This window comes from Protomyctophum bolini (assembly GCF_963924005.1).
Source record: "Protomyctophum bolini genome assembly, chromosome: 5".
Taxonomy (NCBI): domain Eukaryota; kingdom Metazoa; phylum Chordata; class Actinopteri; order Myctophiformes; family Myctophidae; genus Protomyctophum; species Protomyctophum bolini.
Window position 1 is genome coordinate 37242333 of NC_137866.1, and position 27924 is coordinate 37270256.

Genomic DNA, 27924 nt, shown 5'->3' on the forward strand with positions numbered 1-27924 from the left:
GTAAGACGAGCAGACAGACAGGCAGGCTGATGGACAGATTGATTGAATATACTTTAACAGTCTGCAAAAGCACAGAGGTACAATAAAGGTACAGGTTATGCTAAAAGGATAACGCAAAGCCCTGAATTGTATGTAATTAAGCAAGGAAAGGCGGACAGCAGTGAGTCTCAACATCAAGGACCCCCAAATGAACATGTAGGCTATTTGGCCACAGACCACCATCTGAATTTCTTTTTGTATGTATAGCATCACAATTGAACCTTGACATGAAAAGTTTGAGAACCACTACTAAAGAGAGACAGTGGCAGGTGAGTGAGAGATAATCCTATAGCGTGAAGACAACCATTGGAAAGTCAGTCAGTCTGGTCAGACATGGACTCAGGCATGACTCACACGGAACTCCATATATGGGCATACAAGGGACACAGACATAAAAATCTCCACAGGAACTCAGAGACAAACAGACGGGTACAACGTGTACTCTGACAACGGGTATTGCATAACCGGGTGGGGCATGCGTGCTCAACTTGCATCGTTCCTGATTTGTGTGGTCCCCAAGTAGGCCAGTGGATGAAGGATACCAGTTTAGTTGTTAAACAGGCCTCACACAATCCATGCTTGTTGACATGTTGACTTGACATTGTTGTCAGGTTGCCATGGTTACCCGATATCCCCGGTCAGAGTTCTTCAGTTCAGAGTCTGACCTCCATATTTGGGAAGCTTACATCATGGAACTCTATATTTGGGCATGACTGATGTCATACTGTGATGCAAGTGTGGGTCCACTTAAAAGCGGACCACAGTTTGCAATGCGCACTATCAAGACACAGGCTTCATAGCTTACCGGGTTGAGAAAAGTGAAACTCATACCTTGTGTAAACAAAACCTTGTGTATCCAGACCTACATTAATTGTTCATGTTTATCTTGGACAATCAACTGCCACTCTTGGAAGGAGTGATCTCCCAATCTCCCCAGACTACCAAGGTCTTATCCTGTTCGGAGTGTCCGGCTTCAACTTCATGACTGAGATCTTGCTCCATAAACACACGAATAGGAGCCACGATAACGTCTATCAAATGTTGAGAAACGGATGGATCCCCTCAGCAGCCTGTCAGCAAAACACCAGCCCTGTAACCAGCCAGAGACAAGAAGGAGACCCAGAAGAACCACAATTGCATGGCGATGAGCAGTCTACCACAAATTTAACTCAGTCAGGAGGGAAAGTAACGCATCAGTCGAGCCACCAACGTGTCCACACCGGGAAAAGACTGTTCATCTGTGAGCAGTGTGAAAAGACCTTCGATCGGTTAGATAGTCTAAAGAAACACCAGCATATCCACACCGGAGAAAAACCATTCATCTGTACGCAGTGTGAAAAGACCTTCAACCGCTTGGGAAATCTGAAGCAACATCAGCATCTCCACACCGGGGAAAAGCCTTTCCCATGCAAACATTGTGACAAGAGATTCAGTCTGTTGAGTCACCTGAAGACCCACCATCGACTCCACACCGGAGAAAAACCCTTTCACTGTGAAAAGTGCGACAAGACGTTCAATCAGTCGAGCCACCTGAGGACACACCAACGTGCCCACACCGGGGAAAGACCATTCCTCTGTGAGCAGTGTGAAAAGACCTTCGATCGGTTAGATAGTCTAAAGAAACACCAGCATATCCACACCGGAGAAAAACCATTCATCTGTACGCAGTGTGAAAAGACCTTCAATCGCTTGGGCAATCTGAAGCAGCACATGCGTCTCCACACCGGGGAAAAACCCCTCCACTGTGAAAAGTGCGACAAGAGCTTCAGTTTTTTGAGTCACCTGAAGACCCACCAGCGACTCCACACCGGAGAAAAACCCTTTCACTGTGAAAAGTGCGACAAGACGTTCAATCAGTCGAGCCACCTGAGGACACATCAACGTGTCCACACCGTGGAAAGACTGTTCCTCTGAGCAGTGTGAAAAGACCTTCAATCAACCACTTGGCCAGTCTGAAGGCCCAGCAGTGTATCCACATTCCACACTGGAGAAAAACCATTCCACTGCGGCCAGTGCGACATTGGCTTCACTCGGTCAGACAGACAGTGAAGAAAATGAGCGTCTTCTCCACACTCCACAACAATGCTGTCTACCAGAGTATGGAAGAGTTATGGAAAAAACGTATCCACTGTCCCGAAGAAGTCCCATCCATGCCTGGGTCGAGGTCGGATCAGAGCCATAGAGTAAGACAGAGTTACGACATTGAGGGGCAGAAAACAGCCCGGTCACGTGGTTCATGTAACTCGTTTGCCACTATAAAGCCCATAGACTCCAATGCATTCCGTAAACTTCCAGTTCAGGCCTTTGCCACTATTCGCCAATAGGAGTCTATGTAGAAGAGCCGCCATTGGTCTGGTGAACGTCGTAACTCTGTCTTACACTATGGCTCTGGGTTGGCTAGGCCGGTTGTCCAGGAGTGCCATTCCGACCGATATGCCCATATATGGGCCATATGTATATGATTTACTTTCTTTTCAACTTTGTATTTGAGAAACGGGTGAAGAAGACGCATGCATGGCCCACAGCACACCCATTCCAAATTCCGGCCCTGCACCCCTTATCCAAACATTAAATGCCATTAACAATAAAGAGACAATATGACTATAGACAATATGAGGTATGACGCATCAAACGGCGACATGGACGAAAACTATTACTTGCACGCTTTGCTTGCGCAAGTAATAATAATAATTAATAATTGCGAACGCAGTGAGCACTTACTACCAGTAAGACGCGCAAACGCGGGAAGCGAACACAGCTGAGACCCTGCAGATCATGTCTGTCTGTCTGTGTGTCTGTCCCGCTGTTACTGTATATGTGGACCTGGCACCTTTTGTGCCATCATGTCTGTCTGTCTGTGTGTGTCTGTCCCGCTATCCAAATATGGAGTATGTTGCATCAGCAATCACTCAGCTCCATATATGGGCACAAAAGGGGCCAGATCCACTCAGCTCCATATATGGGCACAAAAGGGGCCAGGTCCACATATACAGTAACAGCGGGACAGACACACAGACAGACATGATCTGCAGGGTCTCAGCTGCGTTCGCTTCCCGCGTCTTACTGGTTTATTTAGAATTGTTATTATGTTCTGAATAACCTGTCAAGGACGGTGTCTCTGTAATAAAGCTATGCACGATTATTCATGATCGTGAATTCATGTTTTGAATACGAGCTTGGTTGAAAGAAAAAAAAACAACACATTAACTCAATAACCCTGGATAAAAGTCATTGTCATTTGGGGATTTGGGGCTATTAGAAAATAACACATGTACAAGCTCACAGTGTGTCGTGTGTGCCGTGCCGTGAGCTTGTACATCTTCTGTTTCTTTAAAAAAATCTCTAAAATGTTTTTAGACATTTTTGACACAGACCTTCTCGGGGTCCCTTGCACAAGGCATTTTCAGAATAAAAAGAATGTTGGGGGTCCTTGGCATGAAATAGTTTGATAAGCACTGGTTCAGAAGGCATTTGTAGAATCTGCCTCAGGTCTTAATGCCTGGCTTAAGTTCCATGGCAACACATGTTTACTATATATATAAAAAACTTCCTTACCTGAAACACTCTGCTGTGTTTGGAATGTGAACCGACAGAGGATTCCTTTAACAGTGACTGTACAGGAGATCATCTATTTTCAGAATGAGGTCAGAATGTACAGAGAGGTCATTTAGCCCTTTGAGATGCAGCTTCTTTAGAGGGTCCTTTACACACACACACACACACATTGAATTTGACAGCGGCTTCCAGAGCAATGCAAGTAGTACCTGCTGCTTTACCTTTAAAGCTACAATACATAAGTTTCCAGGTCGCCTGCAAGAGCAGCACCAACATGACCACTGTTGAGCTGTAAGAGCATTTAGACTTTAGTGGTCCTACACGACCACAGGATGTAATGTACATTTCTAGAAGAACAGGGACACAAAAGAACCTCGCCATACAGATTAGTAAAAAGTTATGTTTTATTTTAAAACAAATTATGGAGTACATCTTTAATATACAGTATGTATAGATATATTGGCTATCTGGCATTGGTAGGTTAAGCACTCACTCATTCATTCATTGCATCTTTAATCATGCCATTATCTAATGAGGTGGACTGACTGACAGGTGAGCTAAACTCTTCCCGCAGTAGTTTCAGCAGGTTGTCTGTGTACTCGTCCCTCTGCTGACCAAACCCGTTCAGGTGTACAGGTGGAAGGTCGGAGTGCTTTGGCTCATAGGAGAACGGACAGTGCAACTCGCAGAGCATGAACCAGATAGCGTCTGGGTCCACTTGGATTAAATGCTGGAAAACACTGACGACAGAAGACAAAGAGTGCTGCAGCAGTTAATCAAACCAATTTATTTTATTCCTGTGGCACCATTGACTCTAGTGTGTTCTATGTTCTTACCTCAAGCAGGCCTCTTGCAGTCTGATGGGTTGTCTACAGCTCAGGTAGGGCAGGCAGGCCTCACACACAGAGTCTAGGTCTGTCTCACCTGAGCAGAATTAAAACACAGCTCTATCACTAAAGGTAGCTCTTCACCAAACAGACTACTATAGATTACGACAGACTGACAGTCAAATTAAGTTAGGAGATCAGTCCGTTGGAAGGTGTAAAAATCTGAATACACCCGAGAGCCGACACCAACAGACATACTATGGCTTTTTCAACAAGCCCACTGCTATCAACGCTTGCGACCTAACACTGTACCCGCCTCCTGCTTCATCAGCAGGTTTTCGTCAACAGACGCTTTCCAACACATACCTGGTGGTGCGGTGGTGGAGAGCTACCTTAACAGCTGTCTTTTACAAAAGTAGTACTAGTACAGTATAACTATAGTATACTAGAATTTCGCCGGCCTTCGGCCGGCGAATCCTAGTTACATTGCAGCGCAATATGGGAAGAAGGAAATTCTCAGTAGTGTGCCCTGCACATATGTAGTAACGGATGGGTTATAAAGTATTAATAATAACAGAAAGTGTTTTTTATTTCTCATAAATACGCAAACATGGTGAAACAACTACAGTCACAGAGAGCAGTGCCAAGGTAGCTGCTGCCTGCTAACGATGCAAACAACAGCCTTGCCTGTCGTGTGTGTGTGTGTGTGTGTGTGTGGGGGGGGGATAGCACTAATTTGCGACATTTTACTGTGTCATAAATATTTACATCTGTAGCCTATATTGTGATTACATTTGACCGTACATTTGACTCTTGTGTTATATTCTTGTGAAATATTCAGTAAAGTATTGTGGTGAAATATTCACCCCAAGTTGATAAGATATGCAGAGAATATAATACCAAGAACCCCCAGTTTGAAATGCATTAGGCCACAGACCCCCATTTGATACCATTTGCTCTCTGGGAAAATCAGGGTCCATTTGGTTCCATTTGTATGCTCTTGGAGTATGATGACTGCTAACAGTATGATCATAAAATATGTCTCAGTTTGAAGATTCAAAAAAACATATTTCATATGTGTGAGCTTGTAAAGTAGAACGTTCAACCTAGAGACAGTGTTGCCAAGTCTGATCATTATAAGCTACTTTGGACTTGTTTATCTATTGGTAGTCCTTGACATGGAAATGTTTGAGTTCCACTGCTCTGAAACAACATTAGACAACAAAGTTTGACAGTCAACACTATAATTGATTATTTTAAGACTAATTTCCGGACCATTTCTGATTTACCTACTTTGAACTGGCCTATTAACATTTTTATAGACCTGGTTGCTTGTTTCACTCTCACATCCACGATATGTGGCAACCCTGGTTTGTTTTGGTTTGCGTGTGGATGTTTTTTTGTGTTGCTTTAGCATCTTTATCACAGTAGCTATCAGAGGTTGCAGCAGCTGCTGCTGTCATGAAAACGCAAGTTTCTGTCCCAGAAGCTCACGTTAGGTCTGCGCACACTGTATGTTGCTATGGCAACCTGTCATCAAATGCTGCTAACGTTGTGGTCAGCACTGTTAGCATGTGTGCTATCAGGCAAAAGCTGAGATAGATATAAAACTACTGGCCAAAATGTCATACAAAACACAACAACTAAAATCGGAATGTAATTGTGACCTACAGACCATCATGATTTGCTTGCTGGACCTATAATTAATTTATTTGCATTAAATTGCCACTCGCCCATATAAATAAAAAGCAATAGCCTGCATGTGTGTGTGTGTGTGTGTGTGTATGTGTGTGTGCGCGTGTGCGCAAGACAGACGTGCGTGTGTGTGCAGGCTGAGAGCTGGTGACTGTGATTGACGTGTGAGCTGGATAAATCAGTGAGAGTTGGAAAAAGCGCCCGCAGAGCCAACTCGCAGGCAGTGCCTCAGGCCAGATGCCCGAGAATCGGTACAGGAATCTCTGGGTCACCAGTTTTGGTGTGACACACACGGCTTCCACATTTAGCTTCATACTGGGTGAAAGTTAACCTGACGCTGCCAGATCCAAAAAGCTTGCTACACAAATTTGTTTCACAGCTTATTTGGATCTGGGATCGCGGAAGCAAATTCGATGACGGGGCTGTTCCTTTTTTTCAAGATACATGGTAGATGATTGGATGGGAGCGTCTGTCTATCACCGTGTGGGCGTGCAAACACAACCAATCATATCGACGTGTCTATATACCGTCACATCCGCATCCCGCCTTTAGCTCACGCTGATTGGTTCGGTGCGAAGCAGATCTGACTCAGGGCTCAACTCTGTCAGAGATCCCAGATGAGTGTTGTGTTGGGGAATATGTTTCCGCAATACCGCCCTCATCTGGCAGCGTCAGGTTAGGTGAAAGTGGCGTTCCAAAAATTATTTTTCCCCTCGGAATTCTTATTCACAATGAGATGGAGTTGAGGTGTTTGTGTTTGCTTGCTGGAGCTATAATTAATGTATTTGCATTAAATGTCCACTCGCGCATCGAAGTAAAAAGCAAGATGGCTGCCGATTGCGAGCGGAGAGACCATAGAGTTTCTAAGGGAGAGACGGTGAGAGTAGTGACGTGTGAGCCGGGGGCGGGCCTCTGACAACAGCATGAACACAGGGCAGTGTTGCCAGGTTTGCGAATTGTAAGCGAGTTGTAGTGTGTGTAAATAGCGTGGTTGTGGCCTTGTTTCTGCCGCTGTTGGGGCAACAGAACATGTCGACCAGTTTGTGTCAACCGCTTTTGGTCAGGTGACCAACTCCACAAATGTTAAATTAGATAAATGAGCCTGCATTCTACTGTTACAGGTGTGTGTTGTGTGTGTGTTGTGTGTGTGTGTTTTCCTACCTAAGTTAAGTGACAGACACAGGGAGCCGAGGCCCTGCAGTACTGCGAGCTGTATTTTGTAGGCCAGGGTGTGTGTGTAGACGGGAGTGGCCCTGCCACTGACCGCAGCCTGTCTGCTCAGTGAGGACGTCAGCTTGGGCAGAACCTCTTTGGACACTCTCCTGCGCAAGAAGTCGCCGCAGGTCTCACCCAGCACAAACAGCACCTAGCCGGGATATTCAAGTACACTCACTAAACAAAAGTGTAACCAATTGGCATTCCCTCAATCATTTATGAAGATTTTATTGTTTTCCTTTTTGCCATTTCATGCTTTTTAAAATATATTAAAAGGAGTCTGATTCAAACTCGCAACTAACAAGAGGCATAATAATCAGTGTACCAATTGGTGGAGCCACCCCAGCACACAAGCATTTATAAAGCTTTAAACGTGAATAATCATTCAATCTGGAATCTAAGCACACATTAAAAAAATCTATAATACAGCCAATTGCCAAATACCATACTGTACGTACATATCAGCCACCGGCACCTACCAATAAAAGCAAGCTGACGGCTAGCTAAGCTTACTGCATTATCTTTTGACCTGGCCTGAGTGAGTTCTGAATGTTTAAAGCCAAATAAAATAAAGAATACAAAAATGGACATAAAACAAGACAAAACTGGCCACGTTATGTATTTGGTTCCATGTGTACACTCTCTGAGTTAATTGGACACCAGGATGTTACATATAAAGTACGTACCCTAAATGCTCTGAGGACCGCCAGCGGGTCATCAGCGGTCAGTCTCTGTAGGAGTGAAGGCCAGCAGCGGTGCACCATGGGAAGCAGTTCGTTTTCCCTCTCGCTCAGTACATGAACACACAGCTCCAACACATCCAACACCTGATATATACAGCATAGTCAACTTCACTTGGATATCACCGCTGTCGGGTTATGTTACAGGAAGGTCTAGTTAATACAACTTTCCGTTGGTTAAATGTTTATAAAATCTACAGACATACAGTACATAACCACTTCCAACCTGGTATCCATAATTTAGGCACTTATAGGCAAACATGTTCAAAAGAAATTCACAAAAATAGCAGAAATGTGACAGATTGGATGTTTTTCGGTGTATATGAACAAGCAATTAAGCCTAAATCAGGCTTTATGGTCTGACTATAGAGTGAGGTAATGTAGGTTGTGAAAAGTAACCATTGCCAAAGTGTATAGGCCCATGTGCAAATTGTTACATGAAAACTATGGTATGTATCGTTGAGATGTTGATGCATGACTTGCATCATCTGTGGAACTGGTATGGAGTCCAATCTAGTGTAACTAGTGTACTTTCATGCAAAAAAATTATATATATATATATATATACTGTAGTGTATATACACACACACAAGCACGCACACAAACAAAGACCCGTCTAGAGTAGCCTACCTTTAGTCTGAGTGGTTGGCTGGGGTGTGACAGCAGGTGTATGCAGCGCTCCATAATGTCCTTGGTGATTTGAAGGTGGGAGGGGAGTTCTTCTTTCACATCTGGACCCTCGTCTTCCTCCTCAACCTGGGGGGCGGGTGGTATCACTGGAACCACAGCAACTGGACGGTGAGCTGCCATACTTGCAAGATACTTTAATCCATTCTGACCTGAGATCAGATTCTAAAAATGTCTTCTACATCCTGACAGTTTTCTGAAAAAGCTATGTTTCTATGTCAGTCGTTCTTCGATTTTTCTAAAATAGCAGACCTAGATCTGCTATTTTTCAATAGCTAAAGCATAACATAGTGCCAACACCAAAAGGGGTTCCCGCCCAGAATGGGTTAAAAATGTATTTAGCTAAGCTAATACTTACTCTTCATGAATACAAACTAAATATCTCTTTCAAAGATATGTAAGTAATTAGCTACAATACTACGAGTGTAATAAATGAAAGAAATCTTCATGTATTATTTTCATATGGTATTACATTACAAAAGTGAAGTTGTTATTCCCAAGACAAGTGTGACACCAAGTGGATAACTTCTGCTTAATCTCATCTTTAACACAGTTTTCTTTTTTAATATCCATCATAGGATATTATATGTATGAAAAGGTGCTAAACACATTATTATTATTATTATCGTCATCATATTCATCATTATTCTATACAGTGTCATACTGTACAATGAGATCACATTACCTGTATCTTCTGTGTCGTCCTCCTCTGCAGCGATACCCTCAGCCAGCTCCTTCTGTTTGCAGTAGTCCAGCAGGAACTGACGGACATTCAGTGCTTCGGGAGAAGTCGTTTTGTTGTGGTTACATTCACTTTTACTACCATGGCTAGACGGGAACCAACTCACTGTAGAGAAACAAAATATTCACCGGACATCAGGTTATACCTACCCATTGTACATTTAGTTAGAGATGTAGTATGGCTGAGCAAATGACCTAATTCACCAATAACATGTTTATTTCAACAAGCATAACAATTATGTATCAAGAAAACAAACTAAATCTACATTTGAATTAATGAAATGTTATTTTAACCAGTCTGTACGGTAGAGGTTCTTAACAAAATATAACTACTACTAGTACATCTGCAGTGGTTGGAGGTGGTCTCCCTACTCTTCCACTGAGAAATGTAGACTCTGGCGTCTACTGTACTGGTTGAGGTCAATAAAGGATCGCAGACTTATTCCTAAGAAAGAAAATGTACAATGGTGATGATATAAAAAGCTGCATACGGTACTAACATTTGCCTCGAACACCTCAATAAATGTGTATGAAACAAGACGGAGTAAATGAAATGAGTGTTGAAGCTCACCCAAGGCCTTCATGACAGAGTGAATGAAATGAGTGTTGAAGCTCACCCAAGGCCTTCATGACAGAGTAAATGAAATGAGTGTTGAAGCTCACCCAAGGCCTTCATGACAGAGTAAATGAAATGAGTGTTGAAGCTCACCCAAGGCCTTCATGACAGAGTAAATGAAATGAGTGTTGAAGCTCACCCAAGGCCTTCATGACAGAGTAAATGAAATGAGTGTTGAAGCTCACCCAAGGCCTTCATGACAGAGTAAATGAAATGAGTGTTGAAGCTCACCCAAGGCCTTCATGACAGAGTAAATGAAATGAGTGTTGAAGCTCACCCAAGGCCTTCATGACAGAGTGAATGAAATGAGTGTTGAAGCTCACCCAAGGCCTTCATGACAGAGTGCAGTATAGAGCAGAAGAGTGGAGCTGTGTGGTCGTAGCTGAGGTCCAGCGCAACCAGAACATCCTGGATCACATCTCCAACTAGTGGCAGCAGGCTGGGGTTGGAATGGGCCAACATGACTGTTAACACCCGGGGAGCCTGAGGAGCGGAGGTGAGGAGAGGCGAGGAGGGGAGAGAAGAGGAGGGGAGAGAAGAGGTGAGCGGAGGTTAGGTGAGTTGAGGGTAAATGGATTGTATTGATTACTAGAGGCTAGACTAGAGCCTGTAGAGGGCGCTCTTGACTGTGGCGGTTTGGAGAGATGTAGTGTATGAGTGAACGAATAAGAACTTGTATTATACTACTCGTACTGTACTTACTGTATTGTACTGTACTGTACTACTCGTTCTGTATTCTACAGTACTGTGCTGTACTACATACTGTACGTATTGTACTGACTGTACTGTAATCCTTTTCCTCTCCTTTGCACTTGTACTATTTGCTCCATTCTTGTAAACACCAACTCAGAGGCTTTTATGCATGGATAAGGACTGATTGTTGATTGAATGAATGTACAAAGTCAAATGTAATGTTAATGCATGTTATATAAGAGCATGTCAGATGTGATACATTAAAGCAGGGGTTTTCAACTGGTGGTCCGTGAAGGAATTGCATGTGGTCCCTGTCTGATGATGCATTTAGAAACATATAGGAAAGTGTTCTGTTCTTTAACTACATAGAAGTGTCTATTTGTTTGTCTCTAAATGTTTTGATGAATTGAACAATGTGGACCCTGTTGTAAACAAGTGTAAGGCTTAATTGGGTCGTCCACTCACAGTTAACAGTCTTTGTATTGAGTTTGTGCTTGAAATGTACTGTAATTCTGCAAACTGTTAATAAAGATTTCAATCAATCAATTCAATCAAAGTGAATGCTGTCTTTTATTTTCATTTTTCCTGAGAAACTAAATGACCTGGTGACCTATGATGAGGCCTGATTGATTGATTGATTGAAATATGTATTAACAGTTTGCAGAATTACAGTACATTTCAAGCACAAACTCAATACAAAGACTAGATTAAAAAAAAAATTGTAATGTAATTTGGGTAAATGTTTTGTACAATAGATTAGAGTTTCATGCATGTATTTCTTAAACGATTGTTTTTAGTATAGATAATGGTATGGAAAGGCCTAACCAGGGACTGGGGTTGCAAATTAGCCTCAGCTATAAACCCTATATTAGCAACGGTTTCATGTTTTATACATGATACATTGTTTTTTGTATTGTCCCTGTTAAATAAACATATAAATAAAATAAATGTTTGTAACAGAGGTATGGTCACGTATACCCCCCGTACTGTACTACTCATACTATACTATTACAGACCGAGTTTAAAGATAGATTTTAGACATAATGTATTTGTCATGAATGCCCTTTGCAAATTTTTGTTTTAAAGACTAAACGCAAACTGGAATGTACTGTAATTTTTATTTGTTCAAAGCCAATAGTTTGACAATTTATTGTTGATTGATAGCTAGGAACCAAATAAACCCTTACAGGTCTGTAACTCAGAGATGTACAAATCCATTTGTACACACTCTGAGTTATGGTTGGGTCCTTGAAATTAAAAGGTTTGAGAACCTCCAAACTAAAATGCCATGATGTTGACAGCCCTACCTGCGGATGCAGGCTGAGTCTCCGCAGGTTGAGGGACACGTGGCAGAGCAGGTAGTCGGCGTTGTCGTTGATAAGCTCCCTCAGCGAGCCGTAGCCACACGCGTCGCTGACGCCCCACATGGAGTCCAACGCCGCCTGGCTGACCAGCAGGCTCTCGTCCCCGGCCTTCTCCAGCACGTGGTACAGAGACGTCATCAGCAGCGAGCGGAAGTCGCGCCCCAGGGCCTGGGCAAAGCACGCAACGCCCTCCAGCTGGACACACAGCTGCCAAATGTTGCTGTTGAGATGGTGGACGGCGGACTGTGCGGGCGAGGTGGAGAGGGACAAGGGGACGAGCTCTCTGTTGGACACGGCTGGGAGCATGAATGGACAGTGAGGCTGTAGGAGGAGGGAGAGAGAGAATAAAAAGAGAAGTTAGCATATTCAAAGATTCAAGATGTATTATGGACGGTTACGTCTACATAAGAGTAAACAATATTTCATTTTGGTTACTCACATTTTTATAGCAATAATAAACAAAGTATTAAAGATAAAGATGTCAAATTGTACGCCGATCCTCACACAGACAGGATTGAACAGGACACTAGATGCACTGGCATCTTTACTGTTATGTAGTCTAGACATCATTGAAACTAGCTCTCTGTCGGGAGAGACATAAGCATAACACGAATATGAATTGTTGCTTTAAGTTAATATATGTGTGCCCATATGAAACACTTTCAACCTGGCATCCATATTTTGGGTACAGGCAAACATTTTCAGAAGAGGAGGGGACCAAGTATATATATATCCCCGGTCAACAACCTCCATTACCTGGTCCTTTGTGTCTCCGTCATCGTCCTCTGTGACAGTATGCAGGTTCCAGTTATTCAGACTGGTGTATTCTTCTAGGACAGACACCACTGCTGCTCTCAGCTCCTCCAGGCTGCAGGGAGGACACCGCTCTGCCCCTGTGGCGCCGCTGGCAGCCCCCATGATAATCTGGTTCAGCACCATGGACGCCTGCTTCCTGTACACTGAAGACTCTCGGTACAAGTCCAGGAAGTGATCGGTCAACAGGTAAATGTCGCCGTAGCAACCTGAGGGGTAGATGGCCAACCAATGCAAGATTTTTAACCGATACCGGATTTAGAGAGTCCTACACCACCACCGATTACATAATACTGATGTTTTGACTGACATTTTGTAATTACAAATAATAATACAAGTTTATGCTAAATATTGAATCTTGAATCAAAACATTATACCATTAAACTTTAATATATGAAAATAATATTTGACTTAAATTCATTATACAATGAATGAGATGAACCATTAAATATAAAACGCACATAAACTGTAAAAATAGCAGATTTACAAGCTCAACATAGGGATATGCCAGGTTGATGACGGTTAAACATTGTGACACATTGGCTGCATTATAAATGCAGATAGCTATGTCGTCAAAAAAGCCAAATTATCTCATACCTAAGGTTCGACAGAGCTCCATGAGTGCAGAGAAAATCTTTTCATCTCTGAAGTACAGAAAATTCTTCTTCTGGCTGCATGCAGTGGAGGGATTTTGGGGCCTGGAGGAACCGTCTATAGAAACAGCAGTACTCCTCTCCTCCACGATGCGGACATTCAGAACATCTAGCTCTAGCACCTGGAGTAGAACAGTGTTTTAATGCCGATTCTACAACGGATAGTTCCATCGTTTGATTTCCTTTTTTGCCTCAAAGAAATGTTTAAAACAAAGAATATCAAGCAAACTTAATGCCATGGCTACCATTACCTGCATTAGGGCTTTGGAAATCCTCTGGAGATGTGCGGCCGAGTTCAGCACCACACTGACCGTGGGACCCAGGACCTTTAAGTAACCCAGAAACACATTGAGGACGAACAGCTTCTTATGATCGTCTGATGTCCTCATCAGTCTGGGCAGAGAGGAGGCCAACACGTGCAGGTTCTCTGACAGAACATCGGTAAACATTCCATCACCACCACCACCAGACCTCTGGATCCTCTCGGACACCGACCTCAGAACACTAGAACACCTGTAGGTAAGGTGACGCCACAGGAGAAGGGGAAGAGTGGAGAGGTGTGTAATGATCCGTCACTACAGCGCTTTAGTAAACAAAATACATTTTCAGGCCGGGGTACCAATTGTATGCCAACGAGAGAACTCCTACAGGATAAACAAGTGAAATTGTATTGTCACCGTATGGAACATACAACAAACGTTAGTTATTCTATAGACAGCTATAGAATTATGTACTAAATCTATTAGATCTAATATAATCTGGCATTGAACAGGCTCCATTCTCAAATAAATGACTCGCCTCTCTCTGATCCTGGTGTCCTCGTCATTCACGGACCCCACCAGAACCTCCAGCAGTGGTCCGACACACTCCCCCAGTGACTGGCTGCAGCCGGCCAGCACGTGGTCAGCCAGTTCTACGAGCTCCAGTCGCACCCTCCAGTGCTGGTGGGCCGACACGCAGGATATGATGTTCTTCAGCTGTACAGTCAGTCTGTGAGAGGTGCTCTTCACCCAGTCCTGGGTCCGCTGCACCACCAGCTTACTGATCTGTCCCAACCCGGGAGACAGTGTTCCCACCGCGTCACACTTCTCAAGCTGACAATCTTCCATGACAAGCCCCACTGCTCTGGACCACATCTACATTAAATGAATGAATTAGAATTATTATTTTTTTAATTTCACTTCAAAATCACACACCTTATTTTAATGACTAAACCGTCATATTAACCAATATGTATAGTAGAAAAATGAACTTTTTACCCCTCCCTCCCCCCAGAGTTCTCGCTCTGAAAGAGCCACAACCCCGGTAACTTGTACCATACTTTTAGACATTTTAACACAAATCTCTTCTGGGAGGGGCTGCGGCCAAATACATGTCAATTTGGTTCATTTCAGAAGAACTACTGATTTAGAAGTAGAATCGGCCTCAGGTATTAACGGTAATGGGTTAAATGAAATATATAGGGATGTACGGTATGCACCTTGAGGGCCCTGACTGTGACTGCATGGCCCTGCTTCAAATCTCCCATGATAATCCTGCTCAGAGTTATGGTGATGCCGGGCAGGAATGAAGCCATGGTGCTGCCCAGAGCACGTCGCTCCTCCGTGGAGGGGATGATGTGGTCCTGAGAGCAGTCACACTGCAGGGTCAACGCCTGGAGGCACTTCAGCGCAGCGGTCTGGATGCTCCTCGACTTGTCCTGCTCCGCCAGAGCAAGGAGCAGAGACACCGTGGCGCCCAGGCCTGGCAGTAGGCAAACCAATGGATTTAATCCATTTTAATAAGATAATTGTAATAATATAATTGTGGAAATAGAAACTCACTACTTCTACAGTAGATACAGTAGATTAGCTATTTTTGGCAACACAGTTGTAAGTGGTTAATCAGACTAATTGAATTAGTTGATTAAAAACATGACTTACGATTATTTTACATTGATGATGATCCAAGATTCAACATTAATTGGAGCCCTACCTACCTGGCAGCATGACAGGCTCAAAGAGCCTGAACGTTATATCGCCGTACGCCGCGTGAAGCAGCGCGTCCAGGCAACGCAGCGCGGCCACTTTCAGCTCCTCGGACACGGCGGCGGGTTTCCCCGGATCGGTGGGACAGCAGACGCAGAGGCAGAGCTCAGACAGGACGTCGCGGAGCGTCTCCCAGCTCTGCACGCATGTGTTCTCCAGAACGTAGCACATGGTCTCGGCCACGGCCTCCACCAGGCCCTCCCTCTTGGGCCCGGGGACCTTGAGGCATGGAATGAAGCAAAAATAAAATCTCAAGTTTATTGATGATGTTTAGCTACCATCATGTTGTTACTGTTCTACAATCACAGATTGACGCTTTAACCTTTGCTTCTTTTTCTTTCTTTCTCTGAGACCATTGTAGATTGTAGATCTGCTATTTTGGTACACAATAGAGCGCCGCAGTCCCGCCCCCTTTCAGAAAAGCGAGTGGCCCAGGAAGTGGAAACCCCATGCATTCTCCCATCGGCACTTTTAATATAAATTATTTAGAGACGGTTACGCCGCGGACAAAGCCAATTCGGATCGTGACGAATCATGACAATGAACACAATATTTTGGGCCGATCAAATAATTTATAAGACGAAAAATAAAACAAATAGTGTTGTCTCCTGACTTTCTTTTCTTCTTTCTAATGATTTGATCGTCCCAAAATATTGTGTTCATTGTCATGATTCGTCACGATCCGAATTGGCTTTGTCCGCAGCGTAACCGTCTTTAAATAAATTATATTAAAAGTGCCGATGGGAGAATGCATGGGGCTTCCACTTCCTGGGCCACTCGCTTTTCTGAAAGGGGGCGGGGACTGCGGCGCTCTATATGCTTTCCATATGACTGAAATCAGTTGTGTCGCCTGAGAGCTTTCATCCATACCTTGAGGACAAAGCGCAGGGGGAACAGGACATAGTCCTGCAGCTGCTGTAACGTGGCATCATAAATGTCTCTCAGCTGGGCTCCCAATGTCTGCACGTTGGTCAGTGTGGGCTCACGGGTCAGGAGGACGCAGGCCGGACGCAGGTAGGCGAAGGCAATCTTTGGGTTGTTTATCTGAGCCATGGATGAGGCTGATGATGGTGACATTACGGGACACTGAGAGGACAGAAAGACAGAGACACCCAAAGGGGTAAAGCAGGAAGTTTATCATTCCACAGGTCTGGTCTGTATAACTGTCTTTATGACACCCGACTATAGCCAGTGACATCATTTAAAAACAACATGAAAAAAAATCTTCTCATTAGAAGAACAAGGGCTTATATAAATAAATAAAGACTCCGAAGTGTAGCCCACCAAGAGACGGAGTGAGTAGACGGAAATTGCATCATCGTATATTGACACACAACTGGTTGGGTGGTGATCCCTCATTCAAAATCAGTTGAAAACCCCTGCTTTAGATACATTTCCCAGTCATACTACTGGGCACCGAATTATGCCAAATGAATAAATACTTTTAAATGTCTTTGTATTATTTAATCAAAATGTTTTCTTCCTGTAAAACGTGCTTAAATAGGCTTACATCCAGCGATCAATCAATCTTCAACTGTGATTCTCCAAATGTCACATTAGAGAGGACCAGTTACTAGTATTTAAACGTTGAACACTTTTAAATAGAGTAGAAATACCACAATGTAAAAATACTAAACGTCCTGCAGTGCATACAACTTAATTAAGTCAAAGAATAAAAGTCTTGGCATCAAAATGTAGTAAAATAATGTTATTGACTATATGATCATTCCAGACGTAAAAACTGATGATGATGATCATGATGATTGATGATGATGATGATGATGATGATGATGAATTGATGATGATGATTATGATTAATGCATTCATCAAATTATGTAGTTGGTCAAGTGGAGCTCAATGTAATGACTTTATAATAGCTGTATATTATAAAGATAGCCATGTGATAGCCAAGATATCCATGGGTACACTACCGTATCTTGACCTATAAAACCATGTTTGATCAAAACCAGTGATGATGACAGCTTGCAAAGGCACATCAAAGAAGCAGAAGATGTAGCCTAGGATCAAGACTTCATGTATTCATCGATTTTGACATTTATTACTAGTAAAAGTCAGACTCGATAAAATACATAATTATGATAGTCTTGATCCAAGGATACAGAAGAGAATGTGTCAGTACAAAGAAACTACAAAAAAGCCAATGCTACTTTACACAACGTAACTACGTACTTATTTACGTAAATGTAAAATATACAAATGTATATAGTCATCAATCCAACACAAAACGAGCTAGTTTAGTTACCTTCACATGGTCATCAGCAACAGAATAACAACAAAACAATGCTGCACTTAGATGCTGCACATCACATTGCTGCCATACTAGTTAGTTACGTCAAAACTACGCGCCGTGTCGTGTGTCATAACGTCGCGTCCGTCACCAGGCTGTGGCTTCTTGGGTTTCTATCTCTGAACTGTAGTGAGATCCGTCTAGAGCCCGCCTATTATAAAGGTTCCGTTTCCTGTTTGTGCTGCACCGTTTTCCTCCTCATATACAATAAATGAATTAATTTATACTAGATCATAAACATGTCGATTTACGTATTCCAGGAAGGAAGTACTCGCTGGATTTGTGACATTATTGCATCTTGATCTTAGAAAAAATAACATAAACCGGATCTGCAACCAGGTCTGCCACAGTATATATATATCATACTAGGTTGAACATACACTGTCCTGAAAAACGCTTGAATTTCCTGCCATGGATAGACGGGTCGGGAGGACGGGTGGAAAGAATAGAATGATCAAAGGTTGGTTAATTAACATGGTTATATTTAGTTAATTACAACGACGCTGAAGCCCAATGTGTGCTTCATAGTACGACGGTGTCGCTTGCTGAAAAATAACAGATCTGTTGATTCTGTTCCAAGCGACAGCCCTACACACTGTGTCCTCTCTGGAACGTCAACATCAACACAATTAACAGCACCCACCTTGTTTCGCTGTAACAATGTGTTCAATTAACTGAGGTTATTTATTTAACCTATTATATGTTATCGAGCTTTAGCTGCTATAACTCATATTGGTTTGGAAGAAGTAGAAGTAGATGTTTGTACAGAAAGTATTGGAATCAAACAATACGAAACGTAAAACTATATATGCATGCTAATTTCAGGAGTATTGTGCCTTAATGTATAATCATAAGATAATGTTGAAGCTGATGATGATGATGATGATTATTGTGATGCTTTGTGAATTTGTATTTATGTAGTAACTATACTAAGCTATCAATTGAAATGTAGTGAATCTAGTGATGTGTACATTCTGTACAATTACTGGCTCTGAGATGTAGTGGAGGAGTGAAGATGAGTACAGGCTCGGAACATCCTTTTGGATGTCTAGGCCAGTGGTTCCCAAACTATTTCATGTCAAGGACCCCCAAATTGACACTAATCAGCCTGTGGACCCCCATTAGAAAAGATATGCCAGTTGACCCCCATAACAAGGTTTTTACGGCAGTGATTCTCAACCCGTTTTATTTCAAGGACCTTCCCCAGTTTGACATGCATTAGTCTACGGACCCCCATTTAATGGCATTTCTATCTCTGGGAACCAAATTAATATTGTAAAATCAATGTTAATTTAACTCTGAGAGTGTACAAAATGTACACTTGTACACAATTGTACACTCATTTGTACACTCTCAGAGTTACAGACCCATAAGGGTCCATTTGGTTCTAAACTTTTATTAAGCTGGGTACCCCCTGGAACTCCCTGAAGGACCCCTGGGGGTCCCCGGACCGCACTTTGGGAACCACTGGTCTAGGCCACATACATGTGCACACACAAGGTAGCTAAAGAGTGCAGATTCCATTTGTGGAGTAGTAGTATAGAACCATAAAAGTATACAAATTTGAAATAATCAAGTAAAGTACCTCAAAATGGTACTTTATTACTGTACTTGAGTAACTCACATAGCTACTTTCTACCACTGCTCTCATACAGTTTGACTATGTGAAAGATATTTCCAAAACCATTATGGTTATAGCCAACTGAATTAAACGTCTGCATGGAATTTTAAAAAAAAGAATTTTAAACTTTAGATCAGGGGTTTTCAACAGGTGATCTGTGGAAGAATTGCAAGTGGTCCCAGACCATTCATTTAGTAATGTAGGATTTGTTGATTAAAAAAAAATGCTTTCCACTAGTTGAGAAACAGTGAACTGAATGACCTGGTGACCTATGATAACCGTCCATCTAGTCATTTACTGACAAGTCAGAAATTAAACAGAAAATGGAGTTGAAATCTCAAGAGGGGGAAGTGCACCAGATTTCTTGGTGGAGTCATTATTATTAGGAAATTATTAGTAGTAAATGGACCATTGGTTGAGCAACAGTGGGATGTATACACATGGGATGCATAGCAAGTGTTGCATGCACTAATCTTGGCCCAAACCCCCATGCAACACAACAGTGGTTGAGTGGTGGTCCCTCATTCACAATCAGTTGAAAACCCCTGCTTTAGATACATTTCCCAGTCATACTACTGGTCACCTAATTATGCCAAATGAATAAATACATTTAAATGTCTTTGTATTATTTAATCAAAATGTTTTCTTCCTGTTAAACGTGCTTAAATAGGCTTACATCCAGCGATCAATCAATCTTCAACTGTGATTCTCCAAATGTTGTTTCAAGTGGACTTCAAATGTCTTCGTGTGTGTGTGTGTGTGTGTGTGTGTGTGTGTGTGTTTTTCTGGGTTCCAGCTACTCAACATTGACAAACAGTCCAGGGGAGGGGTGACGTTATGGATGAAGCAAAACTGGAGGCGGCCATCGCCGCTTACAGCGCCCAGCTGCAGCAGGTGGAGACAGTCCTCTCTGCAGCCACAGACCCGTCTCAACAGTCAGACCTGCTCCAGCTGAAGGAGGACCTTTGTCAGCTCATAGAGCTCACCGAAGCGTCCTTGATGTCTGTCAAGAAGAGTCAACTTCTAGCCAGTCTTGAGAGTGGTGAGCTTGGAGTGGGAGCCGCAGGGGCATCGTTCAGCTTGACCCCAGAGTTCAGTGCTTTCTACTCGGAGCTTGGGGCGGTTTCTGGGAACGGTTTAGACGCTACAGAGAGGCATAGTGGGAGAGAGGGCGGCGATGTGAACGGAGAGGAGGAGGAAGATGAGGAGGAAGAAGAGGAAGACAATATGAGTGGTACCAAGGTCAGGGCACCCTACCGGACATCGTGGGGTACACTGGAGTATCACAATGCCATGGTGGTGGGGACAGAGCCCCCAGACGGGGACGAGGCACAAGTGAGGGTGTTGTACATCTACCCCACCCAGAAATCAATGAAACCATGTCCATACTTTCTAGAGGAAAAATGTCGTTTTCCGGATAATTGCAGGTACAGTATGTGTTCTCTTAGCTTTGTTTTTGTTTTCAACAAAGTTAAAGCAGTGTTTGCCAGAATAGTTAATCCTAGCCATACTACTATACTACTGTACTGTACATAGGTACGCTCCTTTTTTCATTTCTCTTTTTTTTTTTACCTCAACACGAAATGTCTCTCCCAAAATAGGCAAACTACAAGCTATTCTATTCTACCATATCTTCACCCTAGAATAGTGATGCTAGGGTTCATGTGGTTAAATCTTAAGTTTAGTTGTGTTTTTATGATTTTGTAGAAAATAGTCCTTTTGCACACCTACGAGATTAACCCGATGAAGGTTGTGAGACCGAAATGTCATAACTCAGTAGCCTATAATCTACTGTTATATAAGTGCAGGACCTCCTTTTTCTTGTGTTTTTATGATTACCATTATTTGTGTGTGTCTCCCATTTTATTGTAGATCACATCATAGTGTTTTTATGTTTCGTAGGTTCTCGCACGGTGAGGTGGTCCATATGTTGGAACTAAGAGACTTCCTGGAGTTGGACCTCACTAGCCTCCAAGACGGCTCGGCCTGTTTGGCCCGTCATGAGGATGGCATCTGGTACCCAGCCAAAATAACAGGTTTCTCCACTGATAATCAACTTCACAGCGATTTGATGGAAACATTGTAGGGCTGCAACTATCAATTATTTCCATAGCAGTTATTCTGTCGAATAAGAAGCTCGGCGTTGGCGATATGGACAAAATAGAACATTAACATTTTCAGTTCACCCAATACATTGATATCGATAATGTGATGAATATTGTCACACTATATAAAATGACCTTTTGAAAGCGCCAATAATTGGTGCTTTCAATGGATATTTATACAAGATCATTAATAACCAAACTTTCAGCTACAACGGTCTAATACGTTCAGAACATTCACACTCACACAAGGAATTTGTGTGTTTTGTGTTTGTATTTAATTTATTCAAATGCTTCCTGCTTCATTCACATGTAGAGATTGACAACGGTTTCTACACGGTGAAGTTTGATTCCGTCCTGCTGAAAGATGCTGTGCTTGAGGCCGATGGGATTATACCTCCTCTGAGAGAAGACGACCCCATCTCCTCTGACTCTGATGACTCTGCAGACGGAGATGTAGCTTATGCTAAAGGTAGGTGTAACTGTTGTATCAGTCACAGTAACCTTTAACACCCTATGACTACCAGGGCTGTATTTTGCGTGTCTTAAGTACCAGGTCTTATTACCTAACTTGAGTAAACTAAAGACCTGGAGGCGTGATCAATGCTCTTTGGCCACTCAGAATAGCCAAATGGCATTGATCACGCCTCCAGGTCTTTAGTTTACTCAAGTTAGGTAATAAGACCTGGTACTTAAGACACACAAAATACAGCCCCCAGTGTGCTAGACCCAAAACCCAGTATACATATCAAAAGTAAGATTTGAGGACAAAGTACTCACATTTACACTTTTTATTGGCACACACACACACACACACCAAGAAACAAGCGCTTACGCGTTTCGGCTATGAGCGTTTATCAGATGTTCTGACGAAGGTCATAGCTGACTGACTGCAAGTTAGAGTTTTTAATCACAGACTATATAGGATTTTGCATCGAAGCTGATGATGTAAAATGTTTTGTGAGGAAATAATAAATGCAGTTACATCTGGCCATGATACATTTGATAGTTAGTATAAAGCCCAGCGCAAAATTCTATTATAAAATAAAATTGTACCTTTTTGTGCATGTGTGTAGTCCTGTCCATGAGAAAATGGAGCTGGTATGCTATAATATGTATATTATTAACATTTATTTAAGACACAAATCATGTACTAATATATTCAGCCCTCTTACCCAACAGTTATTGAATCTACTGCTGAAGAATCCAGTGCAACTTTAAGCAGTTCTCATTTCGGTGGCTGGGAGGCACATACCAGAGGCATTGGCTCCAAACTTATGCTCAAAATGGGCTATGAGTATGGTAAAGGTAAGTACAAACAGAAAGAACATATTAATTTTCAGTTGGACTGACCCTAGAGATGTTTTATTCTTACTTTTTCAATGGATGTTCAGACTGCCACCATGGACAGGCAGTCGCAAATTGTGGTGACTCCGTCAAAGGTGCTAGCAGCTAGATGGTTTGAGGTACAGTAGGCTCATGCAAATGTATATCCAGCGTCTTGCTATTGAGCCAAATGATGCTGATAATGTGTGCAGGTTCTGATCATGTTCTACACTGGTTTGTGTGCATAATTAGGAATCACTGTTTATCCCTCCCCTTTTAACAGTTTTCCTGGGAAGGTGTAATACCTCTGTTCTGCTGATTAAATGCATACCCCACATCAAAATGAATATTTTGTTATGCTGTGGCCAAGTCCTTCAAAATAAAAGTTTAACATACAATGTAAAGCCCCCTTTCACATACCATCAGCTTCAGTTGAGGGTCCTTCATGGTGCACACAGGTATTATCATTTTAGGTGGTCTCATTCATAACTGTATAACCACGTGTGAAATAAGTGTGTATCTCTGCACCAGTTCAACCAAGACAAATTCCGACATTAATTCTACTTGACTGTCCAAGTGACTGGTTGGACAAAAGCCTCATTCATGAACAAACAAGTTATGTGTCCCTTTTTGTTTTCGCAGGTTTGGGGAAGAAGCAAGAGGGTCGCGTTGAACCAGTGACAGCCATGGTCTTGCCCAAAGGCCAGTCTCTGGACATGTGCAGTGAGCTCACCCAAAGACGGACTCGGAGCAGGAAAGCCAAAGACGGCGATACAACGGTCCACAAAGCAAGAAAGAGAAAGCCGCGGCCCAGGACCACCAGGGGGCGCAGTAGTGTCTTTGACTTCCTCAACCAAAGACTGGGAGACGGGGGGAGAGAGTCGGCCGCCAGCGGAGCTACCTGTCCTGCGTCGTCGCGGGCCGGCGTGGACGCCTACCAGGGAGGAAAGAGCATAAAGCGGAGCTTAAATGTTAAACTGTTCAAGGCAGCCGAAAAGGTCACTCAGACAGAGAGGGAGATCAAGGGGCTAATGGAGGCGCTGAGTAGACGAGCAGGGAGGTCAGTACTCTTTAAATGTACTGTAAAGCACTGTAATGTACTAATTGTGACGCAATCTGAGTTCCCAGAAGCTCTCGCATAAAAACGGGAGCGGTAGTTCTGACGTGTATAGGTACTTCTATGTCTACAACCTAGCCAAACAAAAAGCTCATAGCATGTCGCAATGTAACATGATGTGGGCTTGTAGCTTGTGTGGCTATTTTTTATTGTTTTTAAAGTGAAAGTGGTTAAATCTGTCTGTGGGTGTTATAAATATTTAACTAATGAAATGAGCTTGTGACTAAATTATAACTACATTGTATCCATTGATGCACAGGTTTTTTTCCCCCATTTCCTGAAAAGTAACTTATAAGGTTTCCAACTTTCCACATGACAGCGACGATAGTCAATAACATCTCACCAAGCCATGTCGTTATTCCAACCCCTTAATATTCCGACCTCACATAATTATAACACTATCCCAAACCCTAACCTCAGTCTTAACCGGCCACGTAGGTCGCTAACCCTAACCTCAGTCTTAACCGGCCACGTAGGTCGCTAACCCTAACCTCAGTCTTAACCGGCCACGTAGGTCGCTAACCCTAACCTCAGTCTTAACCGGCCACGTAGGTCGCTAACCCTAACCTTAAAGTTGTCCTCGAGTCATCAGATCGTTATGTATTTCACACTACAGGAGTCTGTTTTTGAAATCGACTGTCATTATACATTTGTGGCTTGCACACTAAACGATTGATAGCCAAGTAGGGATAACACACTGCAAGACTTCACCAAGATGCAATCCAGACCCGATACATACAGTAGGCTACATAATTTGTGTTTTATTCTAATTCATTTTGACATCCCACGTACGTGGAGGATGCCGTGAATCGTGATACAAGCGCAAGACCGACACAGGACCGCCCGCTCTCTCTCTCTCTGCGTGCACACAAGAATAGGCTATACAAAGCGAAATGTTACATCTTGATTTTCATAATTCTCTGTCTCGCACACACACACACACACAGCGCACAGGGTCTAAAAGTTTGCAGAGTTTATTCCGATGTGGTTTATCAACATTATTCAAGTGAAATGCGTAGCAGCAATATTGGACTAATATAACTACCAATATGTATGACACAGGGATTCACCCAAGGAATAAAGTTTAGACGGGAAGGCGTCGGCGAGCGCTTTTATCGGCGCTGGATCTTCTCGCAGCTCCTTTCACACACAGCGAGCAAAACCTTGGCGATCAAAGCCCGATCTTGCGTCGGATTGGGAGTTTTGTCGGCGAGCGCCAAAAATGCTCCCGACAGCACAATTGGAGCAAATATCGTGCAGTGTGTACGAGCCGTAACCTAACCTCAGTCTTAACCGGCCACGTAGGTCGGACTAACGGGAAGTCTGACTTATGGGCAGTCCCCATTTACTCACTCTTGTTTCTTTGGAGTTTCTCATCCCTCTGTATGGTTTCTACACAGGGATGCATCTATGGTCACTCATCTGGAGGAGAAGCTGTGTGCGGCCCGTGGTTTACTGGCACAGCAAAAAGCCCATGAGACATCCATCCAGAATGAGCACAAGAAGGCCGACACACACAAGAAAATGACCTTTTGACTCCACTGTTCTCAAGCACAAACTCTGCAATCAACTTCATCTCGTGTCTATTGTTTAATTGTCTTTTGGTATATTGTTTTATTATTAACATCACTCACCAATGTCTACCTTCAGTATGATTTCAGAGAGTGGACCGGCACCACTTCTTGCAATCTGAAAAGTTCAAGTATCTCGGGGTCTTGTTCATGAGTGAGGGGAGGACGGAGAATGAGATCAGCTGGAGAATCGGAGCGGCAGGGGCGGTATTGCACTTGCTGTACCGCACAAAAAGAGAGTTGAGCCAGAAAGCAAAGCTCTCTGTCTACCGAGCAATCTTCGTTCCTACTCTCACCTATGGTCATGAAGTGAAACCGAAAGAATAAGGTCGCAAATACAAGCAGCCAAAATTAGTTTTCTTCGACGGGTGGCTGGCATCTCCCTTAGAGATAGGGTGAGAAGTTCAGTCACACGAGACGCACTCGGAGTAGAGTCGCTGCTACTTCGCCTGGAAAGGAGCCAGCTTAGGTGGTTCGGGCATCTGGTTAGGATGCCTCAAGGGCGTCTCCCTAGGGAGGTCCTCGAGGCACGTCCCACTGGGAGGAGACCCCGGGGCAGACCAAGGCGCAGTTGGAGGAAACACATCGACTCACTAGCCTTGGAACGTCTCGGGATCCCTCAGGAGGAAGTCACTAATGTTGCTCTGGAGAGGGAAGTCTGGAACACTGGTGGAGCTGTTGCCCCCGCGACCCGACTACGAATAAGTGGTTGAAGATGGATGCATGGATATTTTTTTGTTTTGTTTTTTTTCTTTTTAAATGTCAAAGCTCTATATTCTGTCTAATCATTTCTATAGAGTGTATTATTTCTCCAGATCTTTCGTGAACAGAAAATGCATTTTAAGATCATCTACATAAAACCATGATCAGTTACAGTACTTCCGAAACACGCAAAAAGGTCATGCCTTCTATCAGGTTTGAGAGACTGACAGATCTTTACTCAAGATGAAGCTGGAGACGGGGGAACAAACACGCTGCAATGATTGCTATCGGAATATAGAGCAATTGAACACTTATTTTATCAAAATATTACACTTCACCACCTTTAATGTTTTTTATTTTATTTTTAAGCAAATTTAGCTTTGTAGAGAGACTCAATGAGCATGTGGTTGTGCACTAACTGGCACACCTACACTTAATGTTTTTAATAAATGTTCAAGGAAATGTTTGTGAACCGTTTTAAACATTGACACATCAATGTCAGTTTGCCAGCTGTTCTTGATAAGCGACACCGTTATACCAGTTCATTTATGTACAGGTAACAAGGTTCATGTTCATCTACAATTGGTGGAACCCAAGATAATTAAGCTAATTACAAAAACTAAACTGGAACTTACATAATTATGGACTGATGGAATTCTAAAATGCATTATTTGAGATGTCTAATAATGATTTTGAGTTTATACTTTTACACCATTCACTATTGCAGAAAACATGCTTTGTAAATTATCTTCTGATCTCAGTCAACTCTAATTAATACTGGTCATGGTAGATTGCCTGGGTTTTTGCATTGGTGAAATATGCACAAATATTTTTCGGTTAGTTACATCAGCCATCTCCATATTTTGGCAACGTTTTAACCCAATTTGACTTCTGTTAGCCATGGCCTTCATCACAACACATACATAGACAAACGGCAGACGTACCGGAAAATGCAAGTTTATTATTAGATGACCAGAATGGGATGGGGAGACTAGTGTGGAAATTACCTGAAGTGGTTGGTTGTGGCTACAGTAGTGGGGTCAGTAGCCCACTGCTGTACATGGGCCAAGACATCTAGCCTGGCATCTAGCCTGGCTACAAGACATCACACTGTAAGCAGGAATAGGCCCTGGACATCCACGCAAGAATGCTATGAATTGCACTTGATGTCACATGGGTGGACCCAGAGGTCTCCTGTGGGTCAGACTCACAGACGAGGTCAGAGGGAGGCTGGGGCACTGTGTGTCAGGCATCCGGACCAGAACTATAGTAGCAAGCAAGATGGCACTGGGAGCCTTGGTGAGATATGTTTCAAAGATGCATACAGAAGCATCAGTAGGAGACCGAGGGAACGTGTGCGAAGTGGCGTTAATCGGCGTTGCCTTTCTTTTTTTTCCTTTTTTTTGGCTTCTCTGAAATTCTCTCTTCCTCACTTCCCATAATCCCGCACCGCGGCTGGCTACCTGCACATCCTAGTTACTGCCTCTGATTGGCCGACCGCATACATACATG

At 43.0% G+C, this 27924-nt stretch overlaps 2 protein-coding genes and 1 long non-coding RNA gene across 5 annotated transcripts; 1 reads left to right on the top strand and 2 right to left on the bottom strand.

Annotated features, from left to right (window-relative positions):
- Positions 1-3989: 3989 nt before the first annotated feature.
- Positions 3990-18007, bottom strand: tti1 (TELO2 interacting protein 1). Of its 2 annotated transcripts, none has more exons than XM_080764736.1 (16): positions 17929-18007; positions 16536-16751; positions 15617-15884; positions 15119-15381; positions 14437-14774; positions 13890-14151; positions 13583-13760; positions 12929-13194; positions 12116-12493; positions 10439-10598; positions 9444-9605; positions 8702-8847; positions 8018-8158; positions 7278-7482; positions 4431-4518; positions 3990-4334 (listed from the first exon to the last, which is right to left on the bottom strand). In XM_080764736.1, exons 2-16 carry the CDS (start codon positions 16740-16742, stop codon positions 4088-4090), a joined length of 3309 nt encoding a protein of 1102 aa, XP_080620862.1. In that variant the 5' UTR covers positions 16743-16751; positions 17929-18007; the 3' UTR covers positions 3990-4087. The 2 variants fall into 2 exon arrangements, with proteins under 2 accessions (XP_080620862.1, XP_080620861.1); XM_080764735.1 differs by having other exon boundaries at positions 8702-8874.
- zgpat (zinc finger, CCCH-type with G patch domain) lies at positions 16616-26885 on the top strand. Of its 2 annotated transcripts, none has more exons than XM_080764738.1 (7): positions 16616-16679; positions 20391-21021; positions 21497-21630; positions 22013-22168; positions 22879-23004; positions 23665-24082; positions 25540-26885. In XM_080764738.1, exons 2-7 carry the CDS (start codon positions 20432-20434, stop codon positions 25673-25675), a joined length of 1560 nt encoding a protein of 519 aa, XP_080620864.1. In that variant the 5' UTR covers positions 16616-16679; positions 20391-20431; the 3' UTR covers positions 25676-26885. The 2 variants fall into 2 exon arrangements, with proteins under 2 accessions (XP_080620864.1, XP_080620863.1); XM_080764737.1 differs by lacking the exon at positions 16616-16679 and adding an exon at positions 18387-18433 and having other exon boundaries at positions 25540-26883.
- On the bottom strand, positions 26427-27784 carry LOC308316240. The gene is made up of 2 exons (XR_013964135.1): positions 27524-27784; positions 26427-27491 (listed from the first exon to the last, which is right to left on the bottom strand). It is a non-coding gene; the product is annotated as an uncharacterized lncRNA (long non-coding RNA).
- Between the last annotated feature and the right edge of the window lie 140 nt (positions 27785-27924).